Genomic DNA, 20,189 nt, shown 5'->3' with positions numbered 1-20,189 from the left:
AAATTTTAGCACGCGAAATAGGATTAGGTTCCAGAGTATGATGACCAACTGCAACGCCTAACTGTAAATGCTCAATGTCTAACCGGTACGCCTGAGTTGATATGTCAATTATCTCTCCATTTAACAAAAACATCATCAGTCCTAAACCTCTGCGTGCATGTCGAATCCTCCAACTTCGTTCGAAATCCACTTTTATAAGCCAATAAACCAGCCTGAGCGATCATTATACCATTGTCAATGCAGAACCGTTCGTCCGTTGCGTATACGCTTCCGCCACGATCACGAGCCATGATCCCCATCATTTCTTGTAAACGCTCATTACAGCCCACGCCGCCGACAATCAACACTTCTTTCGAGTTGACATGTGCCATCGCACGTTCTGTGATTTCAACAAGCATGGCAAACACTGTTTCCTGAAGTGAAAAACAGAGGTCTGCCCGCGTAGGAATGTCGTCATTCGTCATGTCACTGATGACATCTACCGATTGCTCGACAGCGTCTTTACTTGCCTGCTCTTCCCCGCCCAGCCCAAGAGATGTAGCTAATGCATCCACAGATGCTAAAATTCCCGAGAAAGAGCAATCCATCCCCTTGACCGCATAAGGAAGATCTACCAGTCTCCGCCCCTTTTTTGCTAGCTGTTCAATATTGTACCCAGGTGCTGGATCGTTAGAGATATGTAGCGTACGAGCAAATCTGTCAAGACAGTTTCCAACGGCAATGTCAAGTGTTTCGCCAAATATTCGATACCGCTGGGAGCTGTATGCGATAACTTGGGTGTTTCCCCCCGAGACGTAGAGCACAATGGGGTTAGGAGCTCCCGTTATATACCGTCCCATTTCGATATCTACTGTCCAGTTAGAAAATCCGCGCTGATTATGATTTTCTAAGTGATCCCCGAAACCTAGGCCTCAAACGGCCCAGTGATCTGAAGGTTCTTAAATTTGGGACTTATGGAATTACAAAATGAAGCATGAGAGAAAGCGGGAAACATACGTCCAACACAGTGGTTAACTCCAACCAATTCTTTCCCCCATAATAAGCTTAACATCCTCGCAGCGACAGCGACACTCTGTAGAGGGGCGCCCATGCCGGGGCCTTTCGTGTAACAGATACAATCCACATCACTCACTGTAACTCGAGCTTCTTTCAAAGCGCGTTTCACAAGATTCACAACCCATGCGCGATGATGCCTAGCCGTGTCCTTAGGTAAAAACCCCTCGCCCGGGGGAGAAACGAAGGTATGGCGGATATTGGAGAGGACTTGCGGCGGACCACCGTCGTCAGGATGTAGCATCAGCCCGACTCCCAGCTTGTTAGCCGAGCCCTCCAGGCCTATAGCAATCATGGCTGTCGATTACTAAGTATGTCGGAAACAATTAAATGCGGGAATTGGGATATGATAGTCATGGCCATCTCACGAACTGGACGGTGGGGTAAGATGGATCCCACGTGATTTCCCATCGGCGGAACAACCCCCAGCAGTTTATCCGAAGCTCGGACTAATCTCGTTCACACCGTCTGCACTCAGAAGATTTGGAAAAGTATTATATCCTCAGGGTTTGTACTATATTTTTCATTCCCCTCGTTTGTACGCTCTCCAGCATCAATCTTACATTCATCTTCCCTCGTTTGCCATTTTTTCGCACCTGGAATCCAAGCACTATGTCGAACTACAGCCATTTTGGGGAGTGCGATAGGTTTTCGCAGTTGTCAGACGAATTTATGTGCTGGCTAAAGCAGAGCGCTGGAGTCAGAGTGAGCCCGAAGATTAAAATTGCAGATCTGAGGTCTGAAGGTGCCGGAAGAGGCATTGGTTTGCTTATCCCACTTTATTCCTTTGAAATCCTTTCATTGTTGCTTTTTTTTGTGCTAATGCTTCTGGTGTACCAGTGGCCCTTAGCAATATCAACGAAGACGAAGAGCTCTTTGCCATACCACAAAACCTAGTGCTTAGTTTTCAAAATTCGAAGCTTAAAGATCTTCTACATATAAGTGAGAAGGATTTGGGCCCATGGCTTTGTCTCATTCTTGTGATGATATACGAGTATCTCCAAGGTGGGGCATCTCCATGGTCACGATACTTCCAGGTCCTGCCCACAGAATTTGATACCCTGATGTTTTGGACTGATGAGGAACTCCGGGAACTAAGCGGAAGCGCCGTATTAAACAAAATCGGTAAATCTGATGCAGAAGCGGCTATCCTTCGGGATATTTTTCCTATTGTTTCAACGAATCCTCACCTTTTCCCACCCATTAGCGGTCTGGGATCGTATGACTCGCCAGATGGCAGGGCGACACTACTCTCTCTTGCTCATCGAATGGGCTCATTGATTATGGCTTATGCTTTTGATATTGAAAAGGGAGAGGACGAAGAGGGGGAGGTCCAAGATGGTTACATAACAGACGAGGGGGAGGAGCTGACCAAAGGAATGGTGCCTTTGGCGGATCTCTTGAATGCGGATGCAGATCGAAATAACGTGAGTACTTCCACTTATCGCAGCATCATATACATTCACATGCTGACTATGCGTAAAGGCACGACTGTTCCAGGAAGATGGTTATCTTGCAATGAAATCAATAAAACCCATACGAAACGGGGAGGAAATTTTCAACGACTACGGCGAACTACCTCGTGCAGACCTGCTAAGACGTTATGGTTACGTTACTGACAACTATGCCCAGTACGATGAAGCTGAAATTTCCATGCAAGCCATTTGTAAAGCAGCTGGGATCCAACCTGCAACCCCCGACCCAGAGCAGCCCCGCGTATGTCCTCACTTCACCGAGCTTACCTGCTTAAAATATGACTAATTTTCCTACAGCTAGAATTCTTAGAAAATTTGGGAGTGTTTGATGACGGCTACGGCATCCCACGACTCAACCCCAATACACCCTTAATGGAAGCGCTCCCCGAGGAGCTATTGATCGCTCTCAATACCCTAACAATGCCGCCCGAACAATTCAGCGAGCGCAAAACGAAGAATAAGGCTCCGAACCCTACACTAGGAGTGACGCAAGCTACTTTACTTGGACACGCGGTACAACAGGCACTGGGCGGATACATCACAACGCTCGAGCAGGACAAGCAGCTTTTAGCTACAATTTCCAACGTCCAGGCATCCACTGTGTCCGGAAGGCGCTTTAAGATGGCACTGCAAGTCCGAATGGGAGAAAAAGAAATACTGTCACAACTCCTTGCCGCTCTTGGAGAATTCATTAAACTACCTGACGCCAATTCAGGCATGAAGCGGAGTACGGAACTCTCCGTAGCTTCGGACGAGAAGCGAAGGAAGCTATGAACGAATGTGGTACAAATCAATTGAAGGAGCTTAGAATCCAGAAAGGCAAAAAATAAAACATTCTCTAAAGAGGAAGGGACGAAAGAACGATGATGTTGAGTCGTTTTTTACAATATTTCCCATTTTTTTTAAGGATTTTTAGCTAACTTTAGCAGTATTGTACACGGTATACCCACGATATACCATTTTGGACTATGTACATTAACATATATAGAGGTGAAAGCGGGGTGCTCCATTTTTCCGCAGGTGATGGCAAATTTATATCGCCTGCGTCGATGTAAGATGGAATTGAGGGTGTGTTGAAAAGAGTCCAAAACCCCTCCTAAATGGTGACATAGGTGTATGTGAGGATGTCACTAAAAAGCTGACCAACCCTTCTCAAGATATTGTGACGAGAAGAAGCACCAAAACGAAAAACCTGAGAAACCGGGCCAGACCACAAACGCCGACCATGCTAAGAGGCACTCACGAAAACGAAATAGAGCGAATAAGAGATACATCAAGACGGAGCTTGAGCCGACGGCGGCCCTTTCAGTACTGTGTTGGTCGCTCCGGTCAAGGAGCTGTTTGGACCCGCCATCACAGCGGCTTCTCCCTGAAGGCGCCGTTGAGCTTGCAGCTGTGCTTGCAGCTGGGCTTGTGCTGCGGCCTGATCCCTCGACTTGGCTGAAAGATACGCCCGGTGTTGCATGATTTGGACATCGAATTGATCCATTTCAAATATCGGATCCATGTCCTCATCGTCTTGATCATACTTGAATCGCTCGAGTTTTATCGGATCAACCTCTGACTTATTTCTGAAGGGAAGGTTGCGACGATCGATCATCATCCGCCCGCCACGACCTACACGTCGCCGGAAGGACGGCATGTTTCTACTGGACTCTTCTTCTGAAGGTGTACACTGTCGCACCTTCATGGCGAACTTGGTCAGTGCATCGAAACGGTTCACCTCTTCCAACGCATCTCGACTATGGTCCGAGGACTCCGAAGCTGGAGGTGTGGGAAGATATTCTGTGGTGATTGCCGGACGGAACTCCGCATCAAAGCTATGGTCTGAAGTTGGAGTAAGTGGTGCTGTCGTCCAATCGACATATCCCTCATTCCATTTAGCATGTTTGGCGATGTTTTGCTTGATTTCACGTAAAACTTCGTTTTCTTTATCTGCTTGAACGTCATCCAGCAGTACCAGGTCCTCTCCAGGGTGCCCTCCAGGTCGGGGGGGCATGCGGAGCTGTGTGGTGACAGGACGACCGCCAGCTGGCGTTTCTGCAGGCCGTTTCTTAGGCTGCTGTGATACGACATTAGCAAGAGAGTTCTCAGGTCGTATGCGAACCACAATTCTTACCCTTTGGTTGACGAGGTCATCATCATCGTCCTTGATACCAAGTTTCCTTTTCATCTCCTTTACCTCAGCCCGTTGGACAAATATTTGTCGCTCTGCGATAAGCAACTCTTTCCTTGCTAGTTCGCGTTGTCGTACCATGGCGACTAACTCTCGAGCTTCTTCTAACTCCTTTCTAAGTCGCCGAAGCTTCTCGGCACTCTGGGCATCCCTACCACGGGTTTTGCGGATTTGTCGCACCTCCCTTCTACGGAAGCAAACGTATGGATCACCATCGTCTGTTTCTTGGCCGGTCTCAAACTGTGAAAGGCGCGTTAGCACTGGACATCCACTTCTATGCACGATTGCGGTACTCACTTTGAGTCCTGTCTGTAAGGGGCGATTTCCAGATTTGGTTCTCCTGGCCTTCCAGTGTTCATAGATATCCTTGGCAAACCTCCTTATTTTCTCATCTACAAGCCCGTCAAAGGAATTTTCCATTTCAGAATATGGGAGTACCGGAGGGCTATCGACCGATGCAAACGGCTGCTTGGTCTGGGCAGTCTCCTCGAAGAAGGCCATGACCTCTTCGAATTGATCCTCGGTGCATTGTGTCGACGCATCCTTCTTCTGGTTCATAATCTTAAGAGCGACATCGTCCTCTTCGACTAAATTATAACTACACCCGCTACAATCTTCCACCGTGGATGAAAAACGGATGTACGTCGCAGGTTGCGAGAAGGTGGGCTTGTACAAGGTGTCATATTTGATGGAGCTTGTTACTGTTTCGGGGGTAGGGATATGAGCCTGCGCAACGTTCCCACGAGCAGCAGCATTTATCGCCGCTTGGAGATGGTATTCCTACAGAAGATACAGAAAGCAAGCGTTGTCAGCGCAATCTACCGCACTTATTTCCGATTCTTTTTTTTTTTTTTTCATATTCATTTTGCTCTTCTCGTTGAAAATTTTCAACATCACGTGATAATATAACTAGGCAACACGAAGAACACTGGGGAATGTGACTCACGGTTTCCTCAGCCTTCTCAACGCCGGTATCGATGGCCTGTAGAGTAGTTTGGAGGTCATCGTCAATAAGATCTACTTGATCTTCACGGAATATGGGGATGGGTTGTTTGGAGGTGAGTTTCTTTGGACGCGTCGAGCGCATCATCCCCCCGAGCCTTGACATAACTCTGGGGCGAAAATATCCGGTCGGTCATAAGCAACAGGCCCTAAAAAGGGTATCAATCAATAGGCCAGCTCATGCAAAGTCGCATAGAGGTATTTCCAGCGCGATCGAGCGACGTGGTGGTCAGATAAAGCAGTTGGCAATGCCGTGGCAAAACAGTGGTTTCTTGGGTTGACGTTGGTTTGACACTAACAACGGCCTGTTTTGGGCATCCAGACAGCCTCAGGGGCCCGCTTAAATTCCCCAATGCGGCTAGTGCGGGTACAGTCAATATCAAAATGCCTCAGAACGGCAGAGCCTTCCTATTATGGTTTAGTGCTACTTACGTCATCTTCATCCTTTCTGGTTGATTGAACGGAAAGTGACTTCAATGTTGGATTTTTTGATAAGTTACAACTACAACTACTACAAGAATACAATTCACTTATCGCGTTATATAAATGCCGTTCTTAAGATAATAGCCAGTCTTGTGCTCTTCGACTTGCACTTATTATACCTCATGATTTAGATTTCAGACCTTTCAATTCCCATTTCCCCGCATATAATCCTTCCTTTGGCTCCTCCCACCTTCACCATGGCCGCAGAACCTAATAACGCAGCCATGTATGACGCAAGGCGCAGACAGAAGACCTCAGGCTCGGAGGTCCTAGATAGCATAGTGTCAGCTTCCAATTGTACGTTGTAACTGTCGTTGCTAATGCGTTCCCCGTCATATCCTATAACCACATGCAGTTAACAATTGGCATTTGATAATTTCAGTCAATCGGGATGAGGTCGACAGACTACGGAAACGGTTTATGAAACTTGATAAGGTGAGGCTCCACTATTGATATGTTTTATATTTTGGTGTGCGACTCGCGGAGGCGAGTTTCGCAAATGGGTTTCATACCCTGCTAAAATCCATGGAATCTAATATAGGATAATTCCGGCACGATTGAGCGTGATGAGTTCCTTTCCCTTCCACAAGTCTCCTCGAACCCTCTTGCGACACGGTAATTGCCCGCTTTCCCCGGCACCGTGATAACTTCGACCCAACGGGGATACTCCCTTCCTCACTGTCGATTGTGAGCACTTCGCTAATCCCCAAATCTTACGCAGAATGATTGCCATTTTCGATGAAGATGGAGGTGGCGATGTGGACTTCCAAGAATTCGTCTCGGGACTATCAGCCTTCAGTTCAAAGGGTAATAAAGAGGAGAAGCTGCGTTTTGCTTTTAAAGTCTACGATATCGACCGCGACGGTTACATTTCGAACGGGGAGCTGTTTATTGTCTTGAAGATGATGGTTGGGAGCAACTTGAAGGATATGCAGCTGCAGCAGATCGTGGATAAGACGATTATGGAGGCTGATAAAGATGGCGATGGGAAGATTAGTTTCGAGGAATTTACGCGCATGGTGGAGAATACGGATGTCAGCATGAGCATGACCTTGGGTATGTTTTTAATGTTCCACTAGTTGGAGAGAAGGCCCGTTCATTGCGGTGGCTTTTTCCCATCTGTTTCACAACTTTCTTGCTTCGATCGCTAACTCTTTAAAATCACAACCTCAGATCAATTCTGAGCATACATTTGTCAAACTTCACTCCGTCTTTTTTACAATCTTGATTCCCTCCTATTAATTTGATTAACGCCCATTTACGAACTATTATTTCTTTCCGTCTGCCTTCCCTTTTATCCTTGCAAACCCGGCCAGTGGCTTTGTTTTCTAGAAATCAGGAGCCTAAGGCTCGAGCCGCCAATAAATTTACGATCACCTTCTCTGCCCATTAAGCCCACTACCTAGAATCACATAGCACAGTCCATGCCATCTAAACCTGGCGAAATCACTTATATAGCTGACAGGTGACTCGCTGAACATCTTCAATCGGGAACTATAATACATACCGGACCGGACTCCTTCGCGTTTCTCACTGCTGCATCCCCTTGTGCGAACTTAAAAAGCTTATCCGGCCGGTATCCGGCGCCATGTCTTGTCAGCCACATTTAAGATTATCGGTTGTTGAACTGGCATTCATGTTAATGTGGAAGCATGTGTTAAGTTAACCGACGAACGTCGAATAAATAGCTTTTGAACTCAGCACTATTTGAACAAGCCCGGTTTATGGAATAATAATGGGATTCCATGGTTTCCCAGTACATATGGCCGTTTTCAGCCACTGAAAATCTGATTAGACGGGTGAGATGGTTGAAGACTTTTCTCCCGATTGGTTGATTGATTCATTGATTGATTTGATTGATTAATTTAATTTACTGATAATGATATCAAAACGGTCTGCACTGTACATCCGGATGTACATGTACGTTCTGTTTGTTTCCAGCATGCCGCTATCGTTACTTGAAAATATACCTATTCCCCCGACCAGCTGAGCTAAACGGTGCATCTATCCCCTAGCCAGGTTCCTAGTTCAATCTGCCGCCTCGATCAACAACAAATTAGATTGTACGAGCCTCCTCCAAAAGCTCTCAGCAGCAACCCAAATAATCAAAAGCCGGATTTAAACTTCGCCGCCTGCTGACAACATAAGAGGAGTGTAAATTTTACAATGTCGCTGGTCGTCTCATCGTCCACTACCACACAAGTGCCGTCAGTAGCCAGCTAGTGCGTAAATCCCGCGAACCACAACTAGAGGTTGTTGATTCCCAGCAAATCAAAAATAATGATTGTACTATGCGTAGAGGACCCTTAAAATCGATAATATTCTAACCTAGCCCGTTTTTCTTTTTTTAAGGGGGCGGGGTTGGTTGCAACAACCTCTCTTTGTCGGGTCTGACTATCCTAAGCTTCAAGGTTACGCTGACTTCCAACTCCTCGCTGGGACAAGGTCAGATCCAGCCGTCTGGGACTGCAATCATTGCGCAATCCTTCGAAGAGGGGGGATGTGCGACCATCGTTTAGAACCCTGTCCTGCCAACATGCAGAGAAACGGCCCAAACGCCCAATGATCCGTTGGCACCAGAGGCGCAGAAGACATCCCGCTTAGGCCTTTAGCGGCATTGCTGGAAACCCGTGAGGACTCCAAGGAAGAGGGCCACCCGACGATACGTAGCTGGCTTGCAGAATGGTTGGGAGAGCGGTCTTCCCGTGGGAAGGGTACAGCCGAACGCGCCGAGTCGCTTTTCCCATTTGCTCGCCTTCTCACTGGGTTCTTGTAGCGGGGAAGGAGTTGAATGTATCACATCTGTGATCTGGGCACCCTGGTCGCTTGGTTTTAACTGAGCTAGTTAGGCATCTTGGGAGTTGTCGGCGGGGTTTGCATGGGTCGGGATATGCATGGCATCCAATTGATGACGCCGAGCAACTGCATAGTTGTCGTTCTTCTGGAGAAACGGGCTGGAAGGTTGCCGTATTTCAGACTTCGTAGGGCTCGGTCTTCTTGGTCGTTAATGTTTTTACCTTCCCCCTTCGTTCTTGAGTTTCTAAACAGTCCCGAAACATAGTTTGTTTGTTTGCGTATTGTTCGGATGTTATGTGCTCCCCCTGAGAACCGCGCGCCATGAGTAACATGTAGCGAATGACTGTTCCCACCGAAGCCCACAGTCGAGCCAGCAACACGATCGCTGGGATTTTCGCATGGTCAGCGGCCCCGGCGCTCCTCAGCTGCCACCGCCTGGTGCAATTTAGAGTTGGCCCAGGCGGAGAGTCTCCAGTAGCCCTCTGCAATTCCCAGACTGGTGGCACCAGAGCCAGGCATTTACCCATCGACCGGGCTGGGCTGGGAGCTGTCTGATTCACCAGTCCCCGGAAGTTCTGCTTGTGCCCAACTCAGCAATAATGATTGCGAAAGATTTGTAGCTCGCACCCGCCAACGAGCCCAGCGGACAAAAGCATAATAGCAATAAACTCTGATAGTTCGCTGTATTCCAACTGACTAGTCGGTAGTCAACAAACTAGAACGAGTCGGGGTCGTTGTTTTTGATCCAGCCAAGGTGACTTACTGTCAGGAAAAAGGCGCTGATAATCTTCCCCTCTGCCGCCATGTTTTCATTTTTTTTTTTTTTTCTCTCTCGATCACTCGCCGCCTTTTCGCTGGCTTCTGTTTCCCTTCTCCTCGCCTCGCCCGCGCATTTTCGGACCCGGACCAGAAGAAGGCGACGAACTATATAGAAGCATATATATAGATATATAGACATATATATATATTCGTAAAGACATCCGCTTCCTTTCTCGATGCGGAATTTATCACAGGCTATATCGTTGCTAGCCGCGTGGGACATCAGCGTCCAAGGATAAAATCCATACATATATCAGAATAATTTCTTCGCAAATGTCCTCCGCAAACGAATCACCGCCTATCTCGGTTGATTCTGAGGTATGTCTACTACTTGCTTTTTTCCCCTCCTACCAACTCTATTGTTTGGCCTGATAATTATTATAAGCATCATTCTAACGGATATCCTTTAGTGCGATACCAGTGGTGACCAGATCTATGGTGATGACCTGTCAGTAGATGCTGAGCCAATAGCTAGCCAATAACTACATATTCTACATAACGATATAACCTCCAGCATGGTGTTGCTAACGTGTTGAATTCTGCAAAAATAAAAGCTCGTCGTTCGTGCAATCCTTAGCTTCGACTGTTATCACAGAGACTTATGAAAATGGTATGTTCTGCTGTTGATGGAATTGGATCAGGAGAGATTATACCAACTCGACAAAATACTTACCATGCTATTTACCGGCAGGAAGAAGATACCATTCTTTTAGAGAAGGCTGTAAGTTGCCATTTTATTCATTTCTGTGTTGCACGTTTAACATTCGTATATCGAAAATTTGGGCAATTTTCTTTTCAACTCTCAAAATATTTCTAAAACTATCTCAATAGCATACATATTTCCCAACGACGAAGTTAGTTGAGTCAAACTCCCATATTTTGTTCTGGATACCTCGCTCCGGATTTATGGGTAGCAGGCCTCTGACTGATTGCTCATTTTCTCACCGCAGAAGGAGAGTAACCGACTTGATATCGTTCATTATATGATGGTCACGCTCTGCGATGAAAAGCTTCACCTTGCACCCATTGGACCGAGTCCCCAGAATATCCTCGATATTGGAGCTGGGACGGGCATTTGGTGCTGTGAAATGGGTATGTTCTGGCATCTAATTCTCCGTGAAAGCTCTTGTTCTCGGAAGAAAAAAAAAAAAAAAAAAAAAAAAAAAAAAAAGCGAGCTAATATAAGCTTCCTAGGTGATGAATATCCTTCTGCACAGGTATGTTTAGGATGTATACTGGTAACAGGCGCCAATATCTTTGGCCAGCCGACTACACCTAAGAGTTAATCTAACGGCACATCAGATATTAGGCGTGGACTTGAGCGCAATACGAAACACAATGTATGTAGCAACTCCCCAAACCAAAACAACAGGAAAAGAAGGAAATCATTTTTAACCTCCACCTTGTTGAAGGCACGCCACCCCAGAAAACGTGAGATTCGAAATCGACGACATAGAAAGCGAGTGGGCATTTATCGACTCGTTCGACTACATCCATTGCCGCTACATGTACGCTGCAATACGAGATTGGCCACGGCTGGTTGAAAGATGTTTTGAGTAAGTCCCGTTCTATCCTCGCCATAGATGCGCATTTCATTCTATTAGCCAACCACCATACACATAATGTATATCGTACATCCATGCTAATCTCAACGCTCTCTACTGCAGGCACCTGACACCTGGCGGCTGGGCGGAATTCCAAGACTTCGATGTTCATTGGTATTCCGACGACGGATCGTACGATCCCAAGTCAGCCCTCGGTCGATGGTTCAGCCTGTTCTATGAAGCTGCCCGCCAGCATGGCCGGGAGCTGGCGCCCGGGCCTAGACTTGAAGGGCTGGTCCGCGGCGCTGGTTTCACGGATGTGGTTGTTAAGAAGATGCGGGTTCCTGTTGGGAGGTGGCCGAAAGATCCGAAATTGGTGCGTATCCGTCCTTTATCATCATTATATTTCAGTATTTCATTTATTTGCTTGTTTATTTTTGTTTCCCTCCCACCAGACCTGTGTAATTAGAGAAACAATGGGAAGAAGGGGCTGAGTTGACTGTAGAGTTCACTCCGAACCCAAAGACCACATGCATGGACTAACAGAACTAATGATTATAACACAGAAAACGGTCGGGACCTGGAACCTCCTCCAAGTCATCGAGGGCATGGAAGGATTTTCTTTGGCCCTCTTCTCACGCGTATTGGGATGGTCTCCTGATGCCATCCAAGCCTTCGTCTCTGAGGTGGTGAAGGACCTCCGCAATCCAAAAATGCACGCACAGTTCGATCTGTAAGTGTGCCTATTTACTAACCCTTCCCCCCCTTGTCCATGGTCCCAGTACAATTCAACCACCTCCTCACCCCCCACACCCCCTGGGGTCCCCTAAACGGACTGACTTAAGTGAGTTGACTAACTATCCGTCGACCAGATACATTGCCTACGGCCGTAAACCTGAATCGAGCACATGATATGCATCCAACACGGGGACGGTTGGAAACAAATTCTAAGCCGTTGAGAATGTTTAAATGGAAGGCGAATCCCAAATCTACGAATTTGAAAAAGGAAAAAGGAAAAAGAAAAAAGAAAAAAAAAACATTGACGATCTCAACTATCTTGAAACATGCGACTTCCGGTCGATTTCTTCTATCCAGTTCGAGTTTCTGGAAGGAGGAAGGCCGAAGGAAGTGGGAATGGGTGGCTTATTCTCCAATTACATAGGGAAAATGGAAAAGAAAAAACAAAAGAAAAAAAAAATTGTTTGAGAAACGGGGAGTAATTAAGAACAAGCACATATGCATACATACATACGTACATATATATATATATATATATATATAAGCCTTAGCGCAATATACATATATGGGAAATAATATATTCACATTTTCAATTCCCATCTGCATCTCTCGTTATACGAATGTACAGTACAAAAGTCGAGACGAAACTCAGAGCTTGCAGAATGATGGGCAATTAGACTCTCTAGTTCGTGGGAAAGGTGAAGATGTAAATGTAGAACCAGTCAGTCCATAGGGCATTCCATCCCATTCCATTTCAATTCAAATTCGCAAATTCGCAATAATAATACAAAGAAAGATTACACCCCGGTGCTCATGATTGGTTCGAAATTTCAAGTCGGCGTGCTGGCAGCTGCAGGAGCAATAATGAGGAACTGACGAATTGCAAATGATAAATGATAGATGTGGAAATGCATTAAGCGGTAACTACGATACGGTACGGAGGTAGGTACAGTGGCAACAAGTGACAAGTGTAAACTAACTATGCCTGATTGTCCCCTTTTTTCTCTCTAGCTTTTTAAATCTTGTACGGCGTATAAAGGGGTTAACTGAGCAGATGATGATGTTAGCCAGGTTATATAGTCGGTTGTTAGATATGGGCCGGTGCTAAACGGAGTGAATGATGCGTCTCATAGACTTTAAAGTGTGAAGACAGGCGAGGCAGCCTTCTGGAGGAAGTCCGAATAAACTGGGTATAATTTAGATACGTGCTGTTCTGGAAAGGAGTTTGTTAAGGGGTTTTTATCATCTGCAGGACCAATAATGAACAGCGCAACCTGTCAGCAATTAATCCGCTGTTGCTTAGGGCCACTAGGGGAAATATATCAAAGTACAAGATAACCAAAGCCAGTCCGTTATCACCAAAAGGAAAAGAAACCGGTCCCTGGGTAGTTTTATTGAGGCGTGGATGCATGCATGATTGAAAAAGAAAGGGGTAGTACATTGTTACCGCAGATCCAACCACCAACCACCAACATCCTAAAACTTCCATTGGCTGCCAAAGCATAGCAAGGAGTGAGAAATTAAAACTTTTTTCCTGCAAGTGTTATCTTAGACGCTTGGCTACATTGAAATGCAACGCAGATGGCTTATAACTAACTGTGTAATGTGATCCTGATCCTTGTGCGATCCTGCAAAAGAAAAGCAGCTAACCATCGTCCATCTCATTAATTTCAGGGCCCCATAGACGGAAGCGGGTTGGCCTCACAAAGTCATTTTGACTGGCAATTTCCATAGGAAGGTAAGGAGGGAAAGAATAAGTAAAGGTTCTGAAAAAATGCGAGCCGAATCACAGCTAAGAAGAAAATAACGTGAGATGCAAAATGTCAGGTTAATATATGTATATATATGCTGTCAGCAACACTGCAAGATCGGAAAAACTGGGAGATAAAACCGGAGGAGCATAGGTAGCCAAACAATATTAAAAGTATATCGTAATCCACTTCCCAGCTCAATGTCTGTTGGGACGTGCGATCACTTCTGCTATAACGACCAATGGGCAAAGAAAGAATAGAAAAATCAGATGGAAAGGGCAAGACAGCATTAACATATCAAATAATCGCGAATCGCACCAATTCCCCAGCCTGATCTACATATATTCAACCTTCTAGATGCAAAACGTGCATGCCATTCCTCCAAAAACAGAAAAGAGACGTGAAATAAAAGTAAAAACGACGTAGCCAATATTAAACGGTTTCATACGCGTATTGTGCAAATCAACCAAAGGGGTCACATGAATTATGTGAAAGAAATATTGACGATAATAAATGCACTCGAATGTAGCCCAGCTTCCGCGTCCTCATAGGAGCGTTGTAAATTAGGTAGATATAGAGAAGATATAGAGAGGGGAAACAGTCGACGAACAGCGGTAGCTCACCGGCAATGGATATTAAACATTAGTGGATGTCACTCAAAGGGATTTCTCGGTTCCAAACTCTCAGTTGTAACACTAGTAGATCGACCCGCAACCTTCGCTTCATGCACATGCACATTGAGAACGAGCCGGCACGCATTCATTTGACATAATTATCTGCGCCGTTGAAAACGACAATGTGACCCTGGTGACCCACGGAGGATCAAGAAAAGAGAAAGCGTAACATGACTATGCGCCATCGCTGATGCAGTATTGTATAATACGATTAAGGTGCAACGAAAATAAGGAAACACATCACGGTCATCAGAAGAGCGGTGAAAGGGGAGAACTGGGCTCGATCATCGTGGAACTGTGGAGGTAGATGTTTTGGCGGAACTTCCTATCGCAGGATTGTTCTCGTTTCCTTCGAGGAGGTCAAGACATTGGCCCAGCACTAGATTCAGACGGTCAAGTGAGCTAAGGGAGCCCTGGTTGTGGTAAAATTGACTCAGGTGTGATTGATTCGACTTCTTACCGCTTAGAATTTCTTCTTCCCATACGCCCATCTGGTAGTCAACAAGACCATGCTCCTCCATTCGATCACACAGGCGGACCAGTTCCCTTCCCATCTTGTTCAAAATATCTTCCGTTAAAAGGTTTTGCGGTGTGGCGCCGGATCGGGTTTCCAACACTTCTTGGGTCATATCCTTTTGTTTCTGGCATACCGCAAGCCAGCAGGTATTAAACTCATTCCACAGTTTTATTCGATCCGGGCGCAGTTCTTCCTCGTCGCGAGCAAGACCTGAAATCAGCTATTAGCTCGAAAGGTAATGCACCACCTAGGTGCCAAGTGAATGAAAGAGGGGAGCAAACAGCAACGTGTGGATGGTACGTACCAAGCTCCGTTGCATTCCCGAGAAGCCACTCGGATATCTCTAATAAAGACTGGCTTGCATCTAGCAATCTGCCAGATCGGGTATTTTCAAATGTTTGTCTAAGAGCTCGTTGGTACTGGTTATAAGCGTCGTCAAAACCAGAAGGCGACTCGCGAGGAAAATCTGCATGCTCGAGTCCTTCAGTCGCTGCGGAAGCGTGGAGGTCAGCCATAATCTCGGGTAATGCTGATGTCGTAGATGCGCGCGTAGGAGAAGCCGGCTGTGAATATTGGGTCGACTGAACTTGGGAAGCAGTTAAGTACTGGTCAGATACTCCTGCAACTGCTGGTCCTGCTGGTTGGAAATACTGTGGAACACCGAATTGAGTTGCCAGCACCTCGATGGCCGCAGACTGTCGCGGCTGGTATTGTGACACCCCTTCGTACGGAGGCTGTGGCTGGGCTTGGGGCGTGATACCATATACCATATCGCCATCATATTGTGATAACCGCTGCTGCTGCTGGTCTGGTTGCTGGTTTCTGGGTGAAGTGGAGGAAAAGTTCGACTCATATTGTAACCCTCCACCCTGCAACGTCCCGCCCTGTAGCGATGGAGTATTGCAGGACGGTGGCTCTGTGTATACATAGGCCCCATAGGCAGAGAGTGACGAGGTCCGGTCTTGAGGTATCACTTCATGAGTATCAGGTCCTCGAGCTGGTTCGGGCTGTTGCTGTTGTCTGAAGCGATCTGATGAGCTGCCGGACAAATGGCGAATAGGATGTTGTCCAATTCCAGAGCCCGTTCGGTAGCCAGAAGGGCCATACGTCTTTCGTTGGTGACTATCACCATCCATCCCACTGATATGGTCTGAGATACTCCCGCCCCACGACGGATCGAGGTGAGAGGGCCGATGCGCCGGAGGCGAGATAAGGGGCTAGCGCAGATTTACAGATTTTGATTTCCGTCACCAGTTCCCCAAACCAATACTTGCTTTGTACGACAAACCCAAAGGAAGGTTTCGCGACTTTTAGGGGCTTGTTGGAACGATCTAGTCTGTTTAGTTAACGGGCAACCGTAGTATTAGAACAAGTTTTAAGGAGGGAGTGCTGCCCTTGCTTGGTTGCAACCAAGCTGTAGCTTGGGGTACTAACGACTTTCCACGGGAACGAGATTAGAGTAAGGTCCGATTAAGTTTAGTGGCTCTCTTCCTGATAGCGCTGATTTGATTTTTTCCTGGGAGAAAGTGACAGGGAAACCGAATCAATTATAACCAGGCGAGCCAAATAATGAATATTAAGAAATGTGAGTCTTAGTGGAGAAGGGTGGAGATGCCGACTAAGCGTCACTCTGTTTTGCGCTAAATTCGGGAGAAGCAAGGGCGATACGGGTAGATAGTTGGATTTAGATTAACGGTAAACGGGATGCTGCTCTCAAGCCGAAGCCGGCTAAAGAAATAACAGGGCCAATCCTTGATAGCAAGTCAGCTGGCAGCACCTAAATCTCATAGGGCTTGTATTTGGGGTAATCCCAAAAATAGGCGTGGGGCTGACTGAATTATGGTGCTCAGGGAGACAAGTAAACGTGAGGAAAAATTGCAGCTTCGCGGTTGGGAGCCTGCTCACAAGCTATATGTGGACCACAAGGAGTCTTATACCAAGATCCATAAGATTAGGTCGCCGAGATTTCTGTCGTAGAACGAAGATGAATGGCCCGACCGAGAAATGAATGGAACGTGCGGAAGTAACTTCAAGATGATATACATACTGGTTAGTCAGGAAATCAAGGGACAGATGTAACTATAAAGTTCCAGTTATGTTGTTACAACATACTTATTACCGGTAACTATCGTATCTGTCCAGCACCGTTTTTTAGTTTCTCACCTTCTTTCAATTTCTGCAGGCCCTTGCACTCGACCGCTAGGTTCAGCTGTTATGGCCTCGGTGTAGATCCTGTCCCGTAAAGAATAGTGGCCAGGGAGTGTCCAGTCTTACGCAGGAGACTCAGACAGCGAGCCCAAGAGGGTGGCACAGTCATTGGGCCCTGGCATGGATATTTACCGGCCAAGGAAAAAAGAAGGGTCAGTTGATCACAAGTGTTCGGCGGCTCTATTTCAAACAAAATATTCGGCCATATTCACGGAAAATACCAGGCGTTTAAGCCAGGATAATGTCCAGGAAATTGAAAATCGGACAAAACTTTGGTGTCCCAGTCTCCAAGCTCAAAACAAGAAGATTGAAGATGGTTAAGATACTTCACACACATTCTCCACATGGGAAACTTGTGAGCTGGACTTCGGTCCTATCCATTATTAAGTTCAGTGCTAGGTGTCTCTGCTAGCCTTGCTTATTTTTTCTCATTAGGTGGCACTTATTCAAAGCCTAGTTTGATCGGAGCAAGCATCAAACGAAGATCAAGAACCTGCCATGGTTGATGGCTTGGCCTTCCCCTGGAATATTAAATCGGACACAACCTTAAAATGCGGGCGGCGCCATCTCACAGGGCTAAACATATCTCACTATGCATGTTTCAGGATAGGCCAGAGACTGTTGCCGCATTGAAACACCCGTGGGCAATTCGGGGCTTTCGATGACCGGACTGTATACGCAAGACAAATGATAAAAACAACTTCATTGTAGAAAATTGTTCGATTTTCTTAACAGCAGTCTCTTGAATTATCTCATGGCTTTGCTGCATTCCTCCATAAATCCGATCTGACTCCGTCTCTGGGCCAATGGTTTGACAACCGACATTCCCGGAGTTTCTCATAGTCAGAAGGAGCAATACATGCCACAGAAATTAGTAGACGGGGTATTTGGGTGTGGCACTTAGGTTCCAGCAATTCGCTTTGCCGGAAGTTCAGAGACGGGGAAATTGTAACTCGACACCTATCTTGCGCGGGACTCCCCTTCTTTCCCATTATCAGAAATATGCCGATCCCTGGATGTTGGAAAAAGGGGTTCTGTAGCTAATGGGCTTGGCTCATATGTTGCGTCTTGCAATAATAATCGAACCTCCAATTGCAGGCACGGCAAAAAGGTAGTTAGCTCGAATTAGCAATTTATGCAATGGCAACATCGCGTGAATCGTCATTATTACCCGGGATACAACCTGAAATTAATTTAGGTAAGGTCTGCCTGGTGCATTATTAGACCTGAAGTGTGAGACCCACGCCAACATTTTTAGGGTGGATGTAGGCGCGTAGAATTTGCGCATGAAAATCGATTTTTGCCATGATCCTGGACTCCAGATTCGTTCGCTAAGCCACTGACCTGTACGAGGTTCAGTTTGGGTGTTTAATATGAGTTGCTTGAGGTTGAGGTTGAAGGTTGAGAACTGAAGCGGAAGTCCTGAATGGGGGTGGGTGGACTGTGATGACTAAGTCAAGCCAACCTTTCCTCCATAACCTCCCAATTCCAGTTGGGTAAAAAAGCAGAAGAAGGAGAATTATCCATTGAAACCTACATGCACATCCCCAGGAAGTGCCATATATTTCTAGGGGCTATTCTGAGATTCCAGTTGGAATACATACAATTTTTGGAGAACTGAATTATAGGGATTTGTTGGTGATGACGAGCTCCCCAATCCCATACTCGCTTGTTCGATTTCCAGTTGAGTACGATATCTCAAGATCACAGCAGATACTGGCTTTTTAAGCTTGGCTAGAAGCAGAAGCAAACTTTTGTCGAATAATATGTGTAATATATCGAGTATGTAACAGCTTTGCTAGAGAATCTGCGTTATTTGGGGTTGAGTTTGCCTGGTACTACGCATCTAAGGCTATATGTGCTAACTATGTAATATGTTAATATATTTCTAGGACGGGAGAAAATCCTGGGATCATTCGATGAATCTCCGTCGATAGGGCAGCGATTTCCCCGTGGAAAATGTTCTCTCACAGAACCTGAGCGTATGAGGATGCTACTTTTGCGATGGCTGAATTATCCGAACCTCGGAATATATGAAGAATGATACTAATATTGGCAGACATTATGCTTACATCTTTCAGGCCCCGGCGTCGTTCCTTGCAACCAAGGCAGAATGCTCCTGGCAATTTGATTCCGAGTGGCGGATCTCGTCTGAGGAATGCTTGACGATTTCGTGTTCGAATTGGAAAATCTGGGGTTCAGGGATCCGGCAGATCTTGTGGCTCCCGTATTTATGCGCCATTTGGACCCGCAAGTTTCAAGCCCGTGTCTGAGTTATTTGCCGCCGATTTCATCCTCCAGCATCCTCCCATATTGACTTCCCAATGCCGCAAAGCTTATATTCAAAGGGCAACCTCCGAGAATCTTGGAAGACACCTTAAGCATCACTGATCTCCGCATGATTCTGCAACCATGGTTAATATGTGGCCAGTCAGAAACAACAATTTCTCCATTTTCCTGGTTCCTTCTCTATCCCAACAGCAGCAGCTAAAATCTGCGGCTTGAATGGATGCCGCCACTGGGATAAGTGATTTAAGGGCTTGTCTCATTTTTGACATTCATTTTAGAAAGCTCTCCGGATCTCACAAAACAGCTTCCTTGGTGTGATCTGCATGCCACTGATTCTAATTTATAGAGTCTACTCCGATAGCAGGGGTGCTTTTTGGCTGGAACGCATCTCCGCACGCTCTGAAAAAAAGGGGGGATAGGACGCCTCGTGAAGATTGCATATTATGGAACTGGGTTGTCGCAATCTACTATGCTATGTAGTCGTTTCGTCACTAAATAGCCTTTTCAGGAACTCCTCAGAACACTGGGGTTGACGACTTGATTTTCCACTAGCTAAAGGGATTGCTGAGCACAATGAAAGCGGCCCAGCCCAGCTGCCGGACAACCGGTGGTTGAAAGCGCTCATCATAGTCTCTATTTTGTCAATGGTACCATCCATCTCAAG

The 20,189-nt window shown here is 46.3% G+C and overlaps 7 protein-coding genes across 12 annotated transcripts; 3 read left to right on the top strand and 4 right to left on the bottom strand.

Moving 5' to 3' along the window:
• Nucleotides 1-104: 104 nt before the first annotated feature.
• On the bottom strand, nucleotides 105-1,348 carry BDBG_07745 (glycoprotein endopeptidase kae1; the record flags this gene model as incomplete). Its single annotated transcript, XM_002621860.2, has 2 exons — nucleotides 105-847; nucleotides 997-1,348. The coding sequence occupies 2 exons, from the start codon at nucleotides 1,346-1,348 to the stop codon at nucleotides 105-107; spliced, it is 1,095 nt and encodes a 364-aa protein (XP_002621906.1).
• Nucleotides 1,349-1,500: 152 nt separating this feature from the next.
• On the top strand, nucleotides 1,501-5,541 carry BDBG_07744. 2 transcript variants are annotated; one of them, XM_031723237.1, is made up of 6 exons: nucleotides 1,501-1,816; nucleotides 1,894-2,480; nucleotides 2,539-2,769; nucleotides 2,826-3,596; nucleotides 3,686-4,366; nucleotides 4,825-5,541. In XM_031723237.1, exons 1-4 carry the CDS (start codon nucleotides 1,666-1,668, stop codon nucleotides 3,300-3,302), a joined length of 1,446 nt encoding a protein of 481 aa, XP_031580363.1. In that variant the 5' UTR covers nucleotides 1,501-1,665; the 3' UTR covers nucleotides 3,303-3,596; nucleotides 3,686-4,366; nucleotides 4,825-5,541. The 2 variants fall into 2 exon arrangements, with proteins under 2 accessions (XP_031580363.1, XP_002621905.1); XM_002621859.2 differs by having other exon boundaries at nucleotides 3,686-5,541.
• BDBG_07743 (enhancer-polycomb-like protein) lies at nucleotides 2,141-6,000 on the bottom strand. The gene is made up of 4 exons (XM_002621858.2): nucleotides 5,651-6,000; nucleotides 5,002-5,484; nucleotides 4,648-4,944; nucleotides 2,141-4,590 (listed from the first exon to the last, which is right to left on the bottom strand). The coding sequence occupies exons 1-4, from the start codon at nucleotides 5,810-5,812 to the stop codon at nucleotides 3,802-3,804; spliced, it is 1,731 nt and encodes a 576-aa protein (XP_002621904.1). The 5' UTR covers nucleotides 5,813-6,000; the 3' UTR covers nucleotides 2,141-3,801.
• Nucleotides 6,001-6,386: 386 nt separating this feature from the next.
• On the top strand, nucleotides 6,387-7,268 carry BDBG_07742 (calcineurin subunit B; the record flags this gene model as incomplete). Its single annotated transcript, XM_031723236.1, has 4 exons — nucleotides 6,387-6,486; nucleotides 6,572-6,624; nucleotides 6,731-6,804; nucleotides 6,911-7,268. The coding sequence occupies 4 exons, from the start codon at nucleotides 6,387-6,389 to the stop codon at nucleotides 7,266-7,268; spliced, it is 585 nt and encodes a 194-aa protein (XP_031580362.1).
• Nucleotides 7,269-7,997: 729 nt separating this feature from the next.
• BDBG_07741 (uncharacterized protein) lies at nucleotides 7,998-9,777 on the bottom strand. Its single transcript, XM_031723235.1, has one exon. The coding sequence runs from the start codon at nucleotides 9,510-9,512 to the stop codon at nucleotides 9,162-9,164; it is 351 nt and encodes a 116-aa protein (XP_031580361.1). The 5' UTR covers nucleotides 9,513-9,777; the 3' UTR covers nucleotides 7,998-9,161.
• Nucleotides 8,918-12,685, top strand: BDBG_07740. 2 transcript variants are annotated; one of them, XM_031723233.1, is made up of 11 exons: nucleotides 8,918-10,122; nucleotides 10,215-10,252; nucleotides 10,359-10,414; nucleotides 10,503-10,525; nucleotides 10,755-10,896; nucleotides 10,999-11,021; nucleotides 11,107-11,144; nucleotides 11,217-11,360; nucleotides 11,472-11,849; nucleotides 11,915-12,081; nucleotides 12,221-12,685. In XM_031723233.1, the coding sequence occupies exons 1-9, from the start codon at nucleotides 10,078-10,080 to the stop codon at nucleotides 11,815-11,817; spliced, it is 855 nt and encodes a 284-aa protein (XP_031580360.1). In that variant the 5' UTR covers nucleotides 8,918-10,077; the 3' UTR covers nucleotides 11,818-11,849; nucleotides 11,915-12,081; nucleotides 12,221-12,685. The 2 variants fall into 2 exon arrangements, with proteins under 2 accessions (XP_031580360.1, XP_031580359.1); XM_031723234.1 differs by having other exon boundaries at nucleotides 10,496-10,525; nucleotides 11,472-11,724; nucleotides 12,221-12,628.
• On the bottom strand, nucleotides 12,651-18,619 carry BDBG_07739. Of its 4 annotated transcripts, none has more exons than XM_031723229.1 (6): nucleotides 17,141-18,619; nucleotides 16,934-17,055; nucleotides 15,333-16,779; nucleotides 14,972-15,238; nucleotides 13,067-14,890; nucleotides 12,651-12,936 (listed from the first exon to the last, which is right to left on the bottom strand). In XM_031723229.1, the coding sequence occupies exons 3-5, from the start codon at nucleotides 16,162-16,164 to the stop codon at nucleotides 14,796-14,798; spliced, it is 1,194 nt and encodes a 397-aa protein (XP_031580355.1). In that variant the 5' UTR covers nucleotides 16,165-16,779; nucleotides 16,934-17,055; nucleotides 17,141-18,619; the 3' UTR covers nucleotides 12,651-12,936; nucleotides 13,067-14,795. The 4 variants fall into 4 exon arrangements, with proteins under 4 accessions (XP_031580355.1, XP_031580356.1, XP_031580357.1 ...); XM_031723230.1 differs by having other exon boundaries at nucleotides 13,067-13,332; nucleotides 13,526-14,890; nucleotides 14,972-15,217; nucleotides 15,333-17,055; nucleotides 17,192-17,685; XM_031723231.1 differs by having other exon boundaries at nucleotides 13,067-17,055.
• Nucleotides 18,620-20,189: the final 1,570 nt, after the last annotated feature.

Source organism: Blastomyces gilchristii, assembly GCF_000003855.2.
Source record: "Blastomyces gilchristii SLH14081 genomic scaffold supercont1.20, whole genome shotgun sequence".
Classification (NCBI taxonomy): domain Eukaryota; kingdom Fungi; phylum Ascomycota; class Eurotiomycetes; order Onygenales; family Ajellomycetaceae; genus Blastomyces; species Blastomyces gilchristii.
The sequence above is the reverse complement of the archived record's forward strand: the minus strand, read 5'-3'. Positions and strand labels throughout refer to the sequence as shown.

Bases quoted from the DNA above. Each gene is read 5' to 3' on its own strand.
- BDBG_07744 (XM_031723237.1), top strand. From the start codon at position 1,666: ATGTCGAACTACAGCCATTTTGGGGAGTGCGATAGGTTTTCGCAGTTG. The intron at 1,817-1,893 runs GTTTGCTTATCC...CTGGTGTACCAG, and splicing joins AGGTGCCGGAAGAGGCATTG to TGGCCCTTAGCAATATCAAC. The intron at 2,481-2,538 runs GTGAGTACTTCC...CTATGCGTAAAG, and splicing joins CGGATGCAGATCGAAATAAC to GCACGACTGTTCCAGGAAGA.
- BDBG_07743 (XM_002621858.2), bottom strand. From the start codon at position 5,812: ATGTCAAGGCTCGGGGGGATGATGCGCTCGACGCGTCCAAAGAAACTC. The intron at 5,485-5,650 runs GTGAGTCACATT...TATCTTCTGTAG, and splicing joins TTGAGAAGGCTGAGGAAACC to GAATACCATCTCCAAGCGGC. The intron at 4,945-5,001 runs GTGAGTACCGCA...CGCCTTTCACAG, and splicing joins CCTTACAGACAGGACTCAAA to TTTGAGACCGGCCAAGAAAC.
- BDBG_07741 (XM_031723235.1), bottom strand. From the start codon at position 9,512: ATGGGTAAATGCCTGGCTCTGGTGCCACCAGTCTGGGAATTGCAGAGG.
- BDBG_07740 (XM_031723233.1), top strand. From the start codon at position 10,078: ATGTCCTCCGCAAACGAATCACCGCCTATCTCGGTTGATTCTGAG. The intron at 10,123-10,214 runs GTATGTCTACTA...GATATCCTTTAG, and splicing joins CTATCTCGGTTGATTCTGAG to TGCGATACCAGTGGTGACCA. The intron at 10,526-10,754 runs GTAAGTTGCCAT...TTCTCACCGCAG, and splicing joins CCATTCTTTTAGAGAAGGCT to AAGGAGAGTAACCGACTTGA.
- BDBG_07739 (XM_031723229.1), bottom strand. From the start codon at position 16,164: ATGGATGGTGATAGTCACCAACGAAAGACGTATGGCCCTTCTGGCTAC. The intron at 15,239-15,332 runs GTACGTACCATC...AGCTGATTTCAG, and splicing joins CGGGAATGCAACGGAGCTTG to GTCTTGCTCGCGACGAGGAA. The intron at 14,891-14,971 runs GTAAGAAGTCGA...GTCTGAATCTAG, and splicing joins GGAAGAAGAAATTCTAAGCG to TGCTGGGCCAATGTCTTGAC.